This window comes from Ziziphus jujuba, chromosome 11, assembly GCF_031755915.1.
Source record: "Ziziphus jujuba cultivar Dongzao chromosome 11, ASM3175591v1".
Taxonomy (NCBI): Eukaryota; Viridiplantae; Streptophyta; class Magnoliopsida; order Rosales; family Rhamnaceae; genus Ziziphus; species Ziziphus jujuba.
In genome coordinates this window covers 15,023,651-15,037,651 of record NC_083389.1, presented here as the reverse complement: position 1 = coordinate 15,037,651, position 14,001 = coordinate 15,023,651, and the positions used below count along the sequence as shown (strand labels likewise).

Here is a 14,001-nt window from a genome sequence, read left to right as displayed (position 1 = left end):
GATCATCCCAAGATTTTATATTATCATGATGCCTTCAAGATACTAAAGATCATGAGAAGGGTTCATCTCATAAGTTTATTTCTCTTTCTTGTTAGTGTTCTTGGACGCCCTATACCACTTGACAGTTCTAGATATATCGTATGGTATATCATTTATTTTTTTGAATTCATTGTTGGTTTTATGAACTGTTATGATTTTACAATATTTTCCATAATTATTTTTATGAATATATTTATATTATTTTATTCACAATATTTAAAACATGATTGATTCAATTCATAATAATTAAATGGTTTATTGATTTATAACATTTAAGTTTCTGTTTCACAATATGAATTTAGGATTCAAATATTAATTTGTGAAAATGATTTTTAAATGAAGAATCTTTCAAAAGAATGGAACAAGAGTTCTTGAGAGAATGATTTACAGAATTAACATATTATTTTTCTATTATACTATGCCTTTCACCAAGATATTTTTATCTCATGTTTTATTTGTTTTCAAATCCATTCCCCTAGGTTTAGATAGTTAGCTAAAAATTTACATCACGTATTACTTATTATTCAATGTTTCCCACAACAATAGTAGTATTTATCTTTTCCTATTTATCTTTATTTTTCTAGACTTATTCTCGTATGTTATATTGCTTATATTATAAATACTCTTAGAATGCTTTGAACTAAATCATAGACGTAGTAGTAACCCTTATATATGTGTGCGTGTGTGTGTAGTAATGACCTGTAGTTTGATGGATTGTAGCTGGCACTTGAATGCTGTTGTAGTTTTATTTTTATATATTGAGGCATTATTTGATATTTGCATATATTATTTGTCCATGGTAAGGGGAGGTTCCATCTAATTTTTACTATAAATTGCCCAGTGGGATTTTATCAGATGGGACCACCCGAGCAATCCTAAAAAAAATTTCAGGATGGATCCTATCAATAATGAGTAATGGTAGTTAGGAATCTCAATTAACTAGAAATTTAATATATATATAAAAAAAAATCAAATTGAAAACCATTTGGAATTCTGTTTTGTTTTTTTTTTTTTTCTCAAATTTATAATTATTTAAGATGAAAAAAAAAACCCTTTAGAATGATGCTTTCTCTTTCTTATTAATTATAGATAGTTCAGTTGGTTGCGCATCCTTCATTCTTGTTATCTGCAATATACGTAAACCGTTGGCCGTCATGCAATAATTAACTATACACTCGTTTTTGCCCAACAACTTAGGAACCTGTAATTTAGTGGTTATAATCCACCCACCCGAGCACAGGACTATACACTCAGTTGTTGGTTGTGCATATCATTCTTTCTTGTTAAAGTATATACTCACTGGTGGTTTATCCATCCTTTTCTCAACCACACCCATGGCTTGCTCATATTTGCATCTCTTAGTTTCTTATGTTTCTTTTTCTTTTTCTTTTTTTTTTTTTTTTTTTGGGATAAATTTCTTATGTTTCTTAATAACTATTAGCAAAAATCACTACTTTAATCGAAAAGCCACCACAAAGGAGAATTAAGTGAATTTCCATAAATAAACACTCTTCTAAGTTCACAGCCACTTATTTTATTCTCCAAATTTGTGTTGTTATGAAATAAATAGAATTTACACATATAAAAAAAAATAAAAATAAAAATAAAAAACTCAAATAATTCATATGCAATGGTAAAATTTACATTGCCGTCCAATTTACTTTATTTTTAGTAATTAAAATTGCATTATTGAACATGTGAGTGGACTTATGTTTGATAGTCCAACTTAAGTTCATTAAATTTGTCCATCCTCTTCTGAAATTTAACCTGAAGAGGTGGGTCTAACTGAACTGGTAATGCTCGAATATTGAATATTGTGCTTTTGGACCTAATTCTAAATGATTGATAGAAATTGATTTTGCATCTCCCATCAATTGCAATTTTTGAAAAAAATGGTTTCTTCTTCCTACATTAGTTAGTATCAAAGCCGGAGGTCTTATGTGAAGCATTTCTCTAGATGATATAGAACGGTGCAAGTGCATTATAGAAAACAAGGGTATTGGATGTATGGTGGGTCCAAAGAGGATCCAACTTAATTTTTTAAGATCTGTCCATCCTTTAATGTGATTTAATCCAAAGAGGTGAGTTTGAAGGGTGCACTATGGGGTTTGATTCTGGATGGTTGATAGAAATTAATTGGATGCACCCCCTTTTTTATTTATAATTTTTGGAAAAAAATAGTTGTGTCCTTCCTACATCACTAACCAACAAAAGAAAAATAAAAGTAACTGCAACAATATGCAATCTTCATGGTCTTTTCTCCTGCAACTATGATTATTTCATAATCAACCTTTTTCTGGAACATATAAATTGATCATCATAATTAATTTAAATTTTTTTATACATAAATAAATGTATAATCTAGAGGAGTAAAATCTAAAGTATTAAACATAATTTATATGTATGTATGAAGTCAGTAAAATAAATGCAATCTCAATTGATAAGGCTGCAATATGGATGAAGAAGGGTAGCTATGGCTGCTTGCTACTAATCATCTCAGCTGACGTACTTCAAGTCTCTGTTTCCTGATGAAAACTAGGTTTCCTTTGGTAACAACATGGTTTTTGATTTTTTTTTCTACTTAATTATGTATAGTTTGTTTGCTTCAATTAATGTTAGTAAATGTTAGTTGAACGTTGTCAATCATCTCAATTCATTACAAATTTAAAGTTAAATTAAAAAAACATAAAATGCCAAATTGAAAACCATTGTATTAGTCTTTTTATTATTTTTTTCTTCTTCTTTTTTTCATGTTTATAGTTAATTAAGATATCTAACAACCTCTAACTATCTAACAAACATTTGATATAAGCAAATTATACATAATTAGGGGAAAAAAAACAAAAACCTAAAACCAATGTATCATCAAACGATACATAAGTATTTCCTTTCAATAAAAAGAATAATAACAAAGTGTCAAGCTGCCATTCATAAGTATATATGTGAAAGAAGATTAATATCACCCATAATATTCTAGTTAAGTTTAACTTAAATTTTCAGTTACTTTAAGGAATTACTCAAAAAATCACCAAAAATCTGTAACATGCGAAGTAGGAAATATATATAAATTTCATTGTATACATCACCATACTTTATTCTTTATTTAGCGAACGAGGAATTACTCACAAAATCATCAAATAACTTGTGAAATAGGAAATATAAAAATTTCAATGTTTACATCACCATACTTTGTTCTTTATTTAGCGAACGAAATACTCATGGTCAGATATTTTATTTAAGGAACGTAATACTCATGGCACATTAATTAATTTTGTTATTATTTTTTTTCGATCAATGAACCATGAATGCTCCCTAGCCCTTCTATATATACATGTAATTCTAATACTAGGTACTAAATCTAGAGCATTCTCAGATTTTTCTACATCTTTTTCTTAAAAAAAAAAAAAAAAAAATTTCATTCTTTCTTGATGGGATTGAAAAGCGTAGTCCAATTTTTAGAGAATAAAACCATTTTAGTCACTGGAGCCACAGGCTTTCTTGGAAAGAGTATATCCTCTAAACTCCAATTCATTCTAGCTTTATTATATGTGTGTGTTTTAATTGATCTATCTAAGACCTTGTTAATTATATGATATGCTTTAATTTGTTGTATGAAATAATATTGCAGTGTTAGTGGAGAAGGTGCTGAGGATTCAACCTAATGTGAAGAAGCTGTATCTTCTCATCAGAGCTTCTGATGGCGAATCAGCCTCCAAAAGGATGCATATTGAGGTTCGATACAAATATTACAAGAAATTATATACGAGTTAACATCCGATTACCTATTATTAATGAATTATGATACTGAAATTATATGTAAACGGGTGTGTTCAGCACCCAAAAGTATTTATATATATATATATATATTCGATTAACAGCATTAACATAAGTTCTTTTATTTATTTTTACTACATACTTAAAAGCATGTTTACACGTTTAATTCCTTAACAAAATAAAAATAAAAAGTTCAACTGAGGTGGGAAAAAAAAAAAAAAAAACAAATTGTGTTTTATAATGTGTAATAGACCTGAAACCTATGCCCTGGTATTGGCTATTAGTTGGTCCGAGATTTATCTATAATACTATCAAAAGACTTTTTTCTTTTTTTTCACAAGTAAATAAATAAGATACCTGAAACCCAAACATTACCATGTGGCAGGCCTATTGCTCCTCCACACGAATTGTGTGTTCGGCCATTGAAATTCTTTTGAAGTTACATATTTAAATTTGTAACGGTTTTGGTCTTCCATGGAATCCATCTTTGCTGTTGGGCCAGATCAATATAAAATGTAGAGGTTAACACTAACAATTTGTAATCTAGATAATGGTTCCCATAAAAACTTAACATATATATCGAGTAAACATTATTGTTTCATACATACATACATAGAAAGATATCATGGGTTTGCGTTTTGAATGGTTTTTTAACTCATTTTTTAATTATATCTGAAAATTAAGGTGTTAGGAAAGGAGTTGTTCAGAGTTCTAAGACAGAAATGGGAAACAAATTTTGATCAGTTTATATCAGAAAAGGTAGCTGCCATACCGGGAGATGTTTCTTGTGAAAATTTGGGTGTGATTGATTCCCAATTGAGGGAAATCTTATGGAAAGAAATAGACGTTGTAATTAATTCGGCAGCCACCACCAGCTTTGACGGCAGGTACTTATAATATTATTATTTATGACTTTCATTATAATTATATTTGAATCTAATTTATTTAAATTAAATTAAAATATAAATAAAATACATTGTTTGTAGATATGATGTTGCTTTGGGAACCAATACCTTTGGTGTTCTCCACGTGCTAAGCTTTGCGAAGAAATGTGTCAACTTAGAGATGCTTGTCCATGTTTCTACAGGTCAGTTTTAATTAATTTCTGAAAATACTTCAATTTTTCATATATAATAATCATTAATAATAAAGTATTTCAATTGTTTTGCATTGTAATTAGGATGGGTCTGTGTTTCGTTTTGGGCCCTTGGGTTCCTACTCATTATCCCAAAAAAATTAAAAAAAAACCAATCGTAAAGTCAGGGGCAGACAATCAATGAAAAGTAATTATAACCCTTTTCGTGGAAATCTTTGGGTAAATAAGTTGACGCTGATGCTTGAAAAATACTAATTAGCAATGTTTATTCATTCATTTGCAATTCGTACAAAATTATTCAACAGACCGATCATATGTAGACCCATCTATCACAAACAAATGAACCCACATAGATTCTATATGTGGACTACACCAATGTGTTTGTAAAAGAGGTCTATATAGGGCCGCCCTAGTGAAATTGAAAATAAGATAAAGAACAGGAAAATACTATAACGAACAGGAAAATTCATTGTTTTTTCCTTCCATTTTTTCCCTCATTCTTTTTTTTTTTTTTGGTTCTTCTTTGCATTAATTACTACTAAATAATGCATGCTTTTGTTATCTTCCTTTTTCAATGATGTTTTTTCAGCTTATGTTTGTGGTGAAAGGGAGGGAACCATACCAGAGGATACAATATTTTATATGGGTAAAACGATAAAGTCAGACCCTAAATTAGATCTCGAAGTAGAACAGAAATTGGTGGCTGAGAAACTGAACGATTTACAAGCGCAAAATGCTTCCGAAGATACGATTACAACCATCATGAAGGATTTTGGCATTAAAAGGTTTATTTTGCAACAAATATATATTTAAATATATATTTTGCACCAGATTTGAAAGATTCTTAATATATTTCCCATCGAATTTCAACAAATTTTGAAAACCAAAATGCTAGCTAGTTAGTAAATAAATTCATTAGAAAATCTTAGCTTAAAAATGTCGAGTTGTTTTGTTTTGATTCTTACAAGGGCAAAACTTCATGGTTGGGCAAATACCTATGTGTTTACAAAAGCAATGGGAGAAATATGTGCAAAGCAATTCAGAGAAAATATTCCCCTAGCCATCATACGTCCAACTATGGTCACCAGCACTTACAATGAACCTTTCCCAGGCTGGATTGAAGGTTTGAGGTGACTTGCACTGTGACTAGGATTGAATACATTTTTATAGGGAACAAAAAAACAATAAATTTAAAATAATCATAGTTCAATTTTAATTTTCAATTATCTCTTATTGATTTTATAATTTGTGAGTGTACAGAACGATTGATGGTGTGATAGCTGCCTATGGCAAAGGAAAGGTGAAATTTTTCCTTGGTGGTCCGAAGTCAATACTTGATTTGGTGAGTTAAAATGTTGCAGACCTATTTGATAATGTATCTATGATTGGACTGCACTTTCAAATTTAGCTTGATCAATTGAGTTATACTTAAAACTTACTGAACTAGATTTTTAAACAGTATAATCTAATCTAATCTAGTCTCTATACTTGTATATCAAACAGGTTCACAAGAAATTAATTTGTTACGCAAAATATATGAGTTTAACTCGATCTTTTCTGATGCATATGACGCATGTAGATTTAAGAAATTTATATAATATTCTTGAAATTCATTTGCAAGATTAACCAAATTATAATTTATATATGCAGATACCAGGTGACATGGTGATAAACTTAATAATTGTGGCAATGGCAGCTCATGCAAAGCAGTCTTGTTCTGATATAATTTACCACATTGGATCCTCCTCAAGGAATCCTATATGCATATCCAATATTGCCAATTTTCTGTTCCAATACTTCACTCAAAATCCATTGACTGATAAGAAGGGAAAGCTAGTGAAAGTTGCTAAGGATCTGTTCTTGACCGAGAATATGACTACTTTACATATGTACATTTCGATCCGCTTCATGCTACCTCTAAAGGTTTGTATATATCAACCTTATTTTCTACAAATTGGTAAATTAAAGATTGGTTCTTGCCCTTGTGATTCTAAACCGTGCTAAATTGAATTGGACTATTTTAAATTTTTCCTAGATATCAAATTAAAAATAATCTGATCTAATCCAGTATAATAAATTATAAACAATCATATGCACACAATTAGGTATTAAGGTTTATATTGTTGCTAAGATACTTGCTTTAATAACATTATTATATTTGCTATTTTGTCATCGAATTTGCTTGGTCCTGTACTTAAAAAACTATCTTATGACTTCCTCCCATCTTTATTAGGACCAATTTTCAATATTTTCTAATTTTCAAAATAAAAAACTAAATTTTTTTACCAAATGATTTGTTAAAGAAAAAATATTTTTTTTCTTTTTTTTTTTTTTTGGGTGTAAAACCAGGAAATAATTTTTAATTACACGAACAAGTTAAAAGGGATTAACATTTAACATTAATGGTTTTCTTCATTTCTTTGCCTGATGCACCTTCACATCAAATTTGCAGATAGCAAAGTTTGGGAATATAGCATCTTGCCAATATTTCCCGGACGTGTATACGAACAATAATAGGAAACTCCAACAAATGATGCGCTTGATTAATCTGTACAAACCCTATGTGCTATTCAAAGGAATGTAAGTATATTAATCTAGATTATCAACAATTAATTAATACTTTAATATATTGATTGTGATTAATGAAAATGCAGTTTTGCTGATGGAAACATAGAGAAGCTGCACACAACTGTGAGGGAAAGTTGCAGGGAAATGGAAGCATTTAATTTTGACCCAAAATGCATTAATTGGGAAAATTACATGATTAATATCCACATCCCTGGCCTTGTCAAATATGTCATGCGATAATATAGATAATATCTAAATATCATATATCAATTTGATACCCATATTAAGGATTTTTCTTTTTTAATATAATGGGAAACTTTTTTTCCAAGGATTTTATATTCAACATTTCTTGTTAATTATACGTAATATAGTTGGTTTGTGCATCCTTTTTTGACTCTGTAATATTAGTACATGCTTAATTTTGACTAATATGTATTGTTGGTTATGTATCCCTTTCTTATTAACTATACCCATGTTTGGTTACATATATTTAGTGGTCCGTTAGTCCATATTTCTAATATCATATGTAACATCTATTATAACATCTACTTATACCTAGAATTTCTAGAAAAGTGCTAACCAATTTAATTTTTTAGCGTCCAAAGTTTATACACATTTATAATATGTGTTAGGAAAAAAGTATAAAAGAAATTATGGCTCACGTCCTATCAATTTAAGCTTTTGAAAGAAATAACAATTCAACTTAATATCAAAACTAACGATCCAAAAGGTTTTAAATTTAAAACTCAACAACTACATCCAAAAATCAAAAACACATATAAAAACCACCCAAAAAAAAAAAAAAACCCAAAAGAGGCCAATCTATATGTAAGGGGGAATGATAAAAGATAAAAAATAAAAGAAATGACAGTTTACCTCTCATTAGCTTAAACTTTTAAAAAAAAGTGGTAAATTCAACTATTAAAGAAGAATCCCAAAAGAGGAGTAGTGTTTGAGAAAAAAATATAAAAGAAATAATAATTCTCCTCTTACTAGCTTAAACTTTTAGGAAAAATAATGATTCAACTATTAAAGAAGAAGTCCAAAAAAGTTCAACCTACATATAAAGGGGAGTGTTGGAGAAAAAGTATAAGAAAATGATAATACAGCTTTCATTAACTTAAGCTTTTAGGAAATTTTGTAATTCAATTATTAGAGAAAAAGTATAAAAGATATAATGATTCATGTTTTATCAGCTTAAGTTTTTGGAAAAAATGGTATTCAATTTGATAATAAAGAGATCTTGAATTCAAAACTCAGCAATTCCATCCAAAAATCAAAACACAAGTAAAGATTCAAAAAGAAGCCCAAAAGGTTATGCATCCTTTTTTATTAACTATGGATTTTTAATATCATATGTAACATCCACTTATATCCATAATGAAAAATGTTAACCAATTTAATCTTTTACCATTGAAGTTCACACACATTTATAATATGGATGTGAGATGCTACAGTTATATTACAACCATTTATTTGATTTTCCAAAAATTATTTTGCGATAATATGTTTTGTTTGTTAAAAAATTAACAAAAATTTTCATGTAAATCAAAATCAAATGCAAATACTTTTACTTATATTATATTATTTGGTTTCTAAATTTTTTGATGAAGAAAACAGCATTTGGCATTGTTGTCCTATTTACCCTGTTTTAGTAAGCAAACCCAAAACAAGCAAAACAAAATAATAATAATGGTGATAATAATAATAATTAGATAGACTTCACTTGGAAATCCTTAAAACCATGATAAGAACTTTACCAGGAATTTAAATTAATGGTAAAGAAGCTTTTATTAATATTAATATTACTTGGTTTCTAAATTTTGATGAAGAAAACTGCAATTGCATTGGTGTCCTGTTTACCCTGTTTACTCTGTTTTAAGCAAACCCTAAACAAACAAAAATGAAAAATGAAAAATGCCACAAAAAAAAATTAATAATAATAATAACAATTAGATGGACTTCACTTGGAAATCCTTAAACCATGATAAGAAATTTACCAGCAATTAAATTTTGAATACATGATCAAGTAGGACCTATAAGGTTAAACAGATTAGTTACCGAATAAAATTAACCCATTGATTCATTTGCAGTTAATTGATTTAATTTTGATAATAGGAATTACTAACAAAATTACGAACAAAAAGAAATATGCGTGTAACATATGAAAATAAAAACGTAGGAAACACGTGCCAATGATTCACACTTTATCAAACAAATAATTAACTATGCATAGATATGTAATCATTTTGATATCTATCAACATGTTATTTTTTAAAAGGACCAAGCTACACCCTCAAGCATCTATTATGTGTTAGAACAGGTTCAACTGCTAATTTTCAATTGTCTTCCTATGGTGTCATTGTCTGTCTTAAATACTCTTTTTTTTTCCTTTTTTTATTTTTTAGCAATATACCTATTCCTTTTTTTTCCTTTTTTGTCTTAAAAATAAAATCATATTTTGCGTAGTTTTCAAAAGCCACACATTTGTAAGACTTTTCTCACACCATTTCAACAAACATGTTGCACGCGTAGTTCTAATTACTATATATTTTTATTAATACCAATTATCTAATTAGTCCTAAGTTTCTTCATCTTATAAATCAGTGATTTTGAAAATTAAGTATTAAAAAGACAATCAAAGAAATTTCAACTACATGAACTTAACATACCACGAAAACTAGGTGCTTGTAATACCAAAAAATTGATAATCCCCAAACAAAACTCATTGGTTATATATCGTAATAATAATAAGAGAGTCCCATAGACTCATAAACAAAGTAGGATGCACAAACCATAGAGTATATAAAGATGAGCAAGACTGACAAACAACGTACAAATCTAAGAATTTCACCCCAGAAAAATTATAATAAAAAATACAATTCTAAGAATATACAGAGTATATGAAAGTTTAAGAGAAAATAGTGCTCATATATAAAATGCATGCAACAAGTTTTTTTTTTTATTTACGTTATTACCAAAGCCTTGAGACCCTGCTGTAAGGCATCAGATGGAATTGTTTTAGTGGAGTATTTGAAGATGTAAGAAACATGGAAATCAAATTGAAACACAAGGCAAGCCAATTTCAAAAACTCATAATTTCATACTCTATAAATTGTTTTATTTAGGATAAGAGATTATTATTATTATTATTATTATTATTATTATTATTATTATTATTATTATTATTTTGAAAGATAGATAAAAAAAAATTATAACGTATATAATTTATCACCTATATGTAAATGACAAATCAATAATTTTTTTAATTTATTATTTCAAATATTTTAATGATAAATAGTTTCAAATTCCATGTTAATATCATTGTTCTTTTTGTCTTTTTTTTTTTTAATATACAAAAAATACCTCAATTTCTTAATTTCATGACATATGCAAGAGGTTCCCGTCATCAATCTATAATCTTTCAACCTTATAAGTTGAAAACGTTTTAACTCTTTAATTAAATTAATAATCCACACTGAACATTGTTTTTTTATTATTATTAATTTTTAATTTGTATGCATATGTGAATTTTTAAATTTTTTTTTTTTTTAGTTTGATATTGTTGAACCATTTGCTTTTCAATTGGGTAAAGTGTTTGTGTTTTGATTAATTAACTTTTTTTTATTGATTATTTTGCATTTAAGGTAATCGAAAAAGAATTGTTTAGGGTCCTAATTAAGAGAGACATGGGATACAAACTTTGGTTCCTTGATATCAGAAAAATGTGATTGCTGTTTCTGGCGAAATTCTTGTGAAAATCTAGGTGTGAAGGATGTCCAATTGAGGGAAAAGTTGTGGAAAGAAATAGACATAATAGTTGATTCTGCTGCGACGACCAGCTTTGACGCAAGGTACGTGCTAATTATGCTCGACGCTGTGGTGTGGGGACAGTGAGTAGCAAAGTCTTTATTTTTCACATCATGAATTTGAATTCGAATCCATCTAATTCCAATAATATATATATATATATATATATATATATATATTTTTAATGTTATGAACTACCTAATTAATCTTATTCATCTGATTATACTTACTTTCGCCGAATTAAAATATATAAAATAAATTCTCCAGATATGATTTTGCATTAGGGACCAATACCTTGGGGGCTTTGCATGTGCTTAGCTTGGCCAAGAAATGTATCAATATAAAGATGCTTGTCCATATATCTACAGGTTAGTATATGAAATACATAAATATTCAGCTCTTGGGACATTTTATTCCTCGTCAATTTATTTTTTAAGCTATTTTTTGCTTAAAGCTTTCCCTTTGTTGTCTTGTTTTTATATGGATAATTCACTAATAAAAATTATTGTTTCTTTGTACAAGAATTCAAATTTGAATTCCTTTATTTCCAACATAAAAGAAAAATAATAATAATAATAATAGTAAAGAAAGCTTTTCCTCCTTTATATGCTAGTCCAGAAACTGTATATACACTGTATTTTTTATATGTGGATTTTGTCCTTTGAACTTCACAGCAAAAATAAATAAATAAATAAATAACTCTTTTTCTACAAACATCATGTACGGCTTTTTCTTTTTCTCTTTTTTCTTTCTTACAATATCTTGCACTGGAAAAGCAATAAAGGCGGCAACCTCTAAATTAGATTTCAAAGCAGAAGAGAAAATTGTGGCAGAGAAACTGAACGAATTACTAGCCCAAGGTGCTTCAGAAGACGAATTTACACTCCTCATGAAGGATTTTGGCATTAAACGGTAATTATCACCGATAAAACAAAAAATTAATCAATTGGCAAAATATTATGTCTTTACTTTTTCCATATATTATTAATTTGTAGATTAAAAATTTAGAAAACAAAGTAATTAAGTAATAATTATGATGTTGGCTGCTGATCCCACTAACAAATAATCTTTTTTTTTTTTTTTTTTTGGATTGGTGATGAATAACAACAGTATTCATAATCCTTAACATTTTCATTAAATTTCAGCAACTTTAAAAGGAAAATGCTAATACGTACATATAAAACATAAACTCGTAGAAATCTGTCACCGAATTGAAGTGGGTTTCCTTTCTTCTATGATCACAAGGTCAAAATTACATGGATGGCCAAATACGTATGCGTTTACAAAGGCAATGGGAGAAATATGTCTAAGGCAATCAAAAGAAATGTCGCCTCTAATAATTGTACGTCCAACTATGGTTACCGGCTCTTACAAGGAACCTTTCCCGGGTTGGGTCGAAGGTTTGAGGTAATGATCCGTCATGATGTTCCATCTTGGATATGTATATATATATATATATATATATATGTATTTATATATATGTAACAGATGGTGTTTTAATTGGATGTACAGGACCGTTGATGCTGCAATAGCTAGTTATGCTAAAGGGAAGATAAAATGTTTCCTTGGCAATCCCAAGTTAATAGTAGATTTGGTGAGTTAAATTGTAAGGACTCCAATGCAATTTTTTTATTTTTTATTTTTAATCATATATTGAACCCAAACTCTAAGTTGTCACTGTCTAGCTAGTCGGATTTAATCAAAGTAGGCTAAATAATCCAATTTAATTGGACCAAATAATTAATAATCCAACCAAAATTAGGCTCGGCCCGCATTTCAAATGGACCTTAGTGACAGACACTTTTTCTTTTTTTTTTTTTTTTGGGCTTAAATTTGGGGTAAAAGTGATTGCTATTAAAGACAGGCGGACTTGGTATTTATTTGAGTTTTTATATATCTCAAGTAAACAACAGATCGTGTATCATGGTTCTATTTGATATAATAGTACAGACTAATCAAAATATTTCTGCTGATCAAATGGCATGATAGATAATACAAAAATATTTAATTGATTTTTTTTTAATCCATTCATTTAATTAAAAATTTATTTATTTATAATTAAATTATATAAATATATTAATAAATAATATTTTAATATATATTATTTGATAAATATTTTAATATCTGTAACATTATTCGAGTTTGATACAATAAATAATTTATAAAAAATGAACTGTAAAAAACAATCATATGTAACCATTACATCATATAAATTTGTAACGATTATCTTTCACAATTTCTCTTTATAAATATTTCACTGTATTAAATTTTTTGTGCATCATATATATATATAAGGTTCCAATTAGTTAACGAATTGAATCTAAAAATTAATCTAGTTGATATAAGTCTGGCTGGCTGTATATATTCTATAACTAACTAAGAGGAAAGCATAACAGAAAATTGAGTTCTAATTTCGGTTTTTTATAAGTGTTTTTAGTTATTAATTTCCATGTGATATTTTAATTAAAAGGGAAATATTTAACATATATTTTGCAGATAGCAGGCGACGTGGTGATAAATTCAATAATGGTGGCGATGGCAGTTAATGCAAATCAATCTTCTGAGATCATTTTCCATGTGGGGTCCTCATTGAGAAATCCTATATATTTATCTAATATTGTAAATTTTATGTTCCAATATTTCGCCAAAAATCCATTGATTGACAAGAAGGGAAAGCTAGTCAAACTCTAGTCAAACTTGGAAAGCCTGTTGTT

General features: G+C 28.3%; 2 protein-coding genes across 2 annotated transcripts; both read left to right on the top strand.

The window, feature by feature from the left end:
* The first annotated feature begins 3,467 nt into the window (after positions 1-3,467).
* LOC107432646 (probable fatty acyl-CoA reductase 4) lies at positions 3,468-6,260 on the top strand. The gene is made up of 7 exons (XM_025079514.2): positions 3,468-3,546; positions 3,668-3,771; positions 4,498-4,700; positions 4,800-4,900; positions 5,499-5,694; positions 5,878-6,039; positions 6,170-6,260. The coding sequence occupies exons 1-7, from the start codon at positions 3,468-3,470 to the stop codon at positions 6,258-6,260; spliced, it is 936 nt and encodes a 311-aa protein (XP_024935282.2).
* A 338-nt stretch (positions 6,261-6,598) lies between these two features.
* Positions 6,599-13,978, top strand: LOC107432634 (fatty acyl-CoA reductase 1-like). The gene is made up of 9 exons (XM_060812905.1): positions 6,599-6,832; positions 7,362-7,489; positions 7,564-7,610; positions 11,244-11,331; positions 11,555-11,655; positions 12,064-12,199; positions 12,533-12,694; positions 12,800-12,885; positions 13,788-13,978. Exons 1-9 carry the CDS (start codon positions 6,599-6,601, stop codon positions 13,976-13,978), a joined length of 1,173 nt encoding a protein of 390 aa, XP_060668888.1.
* Positions 13,979-14,001: the final 23 nt, after the last annotated feature.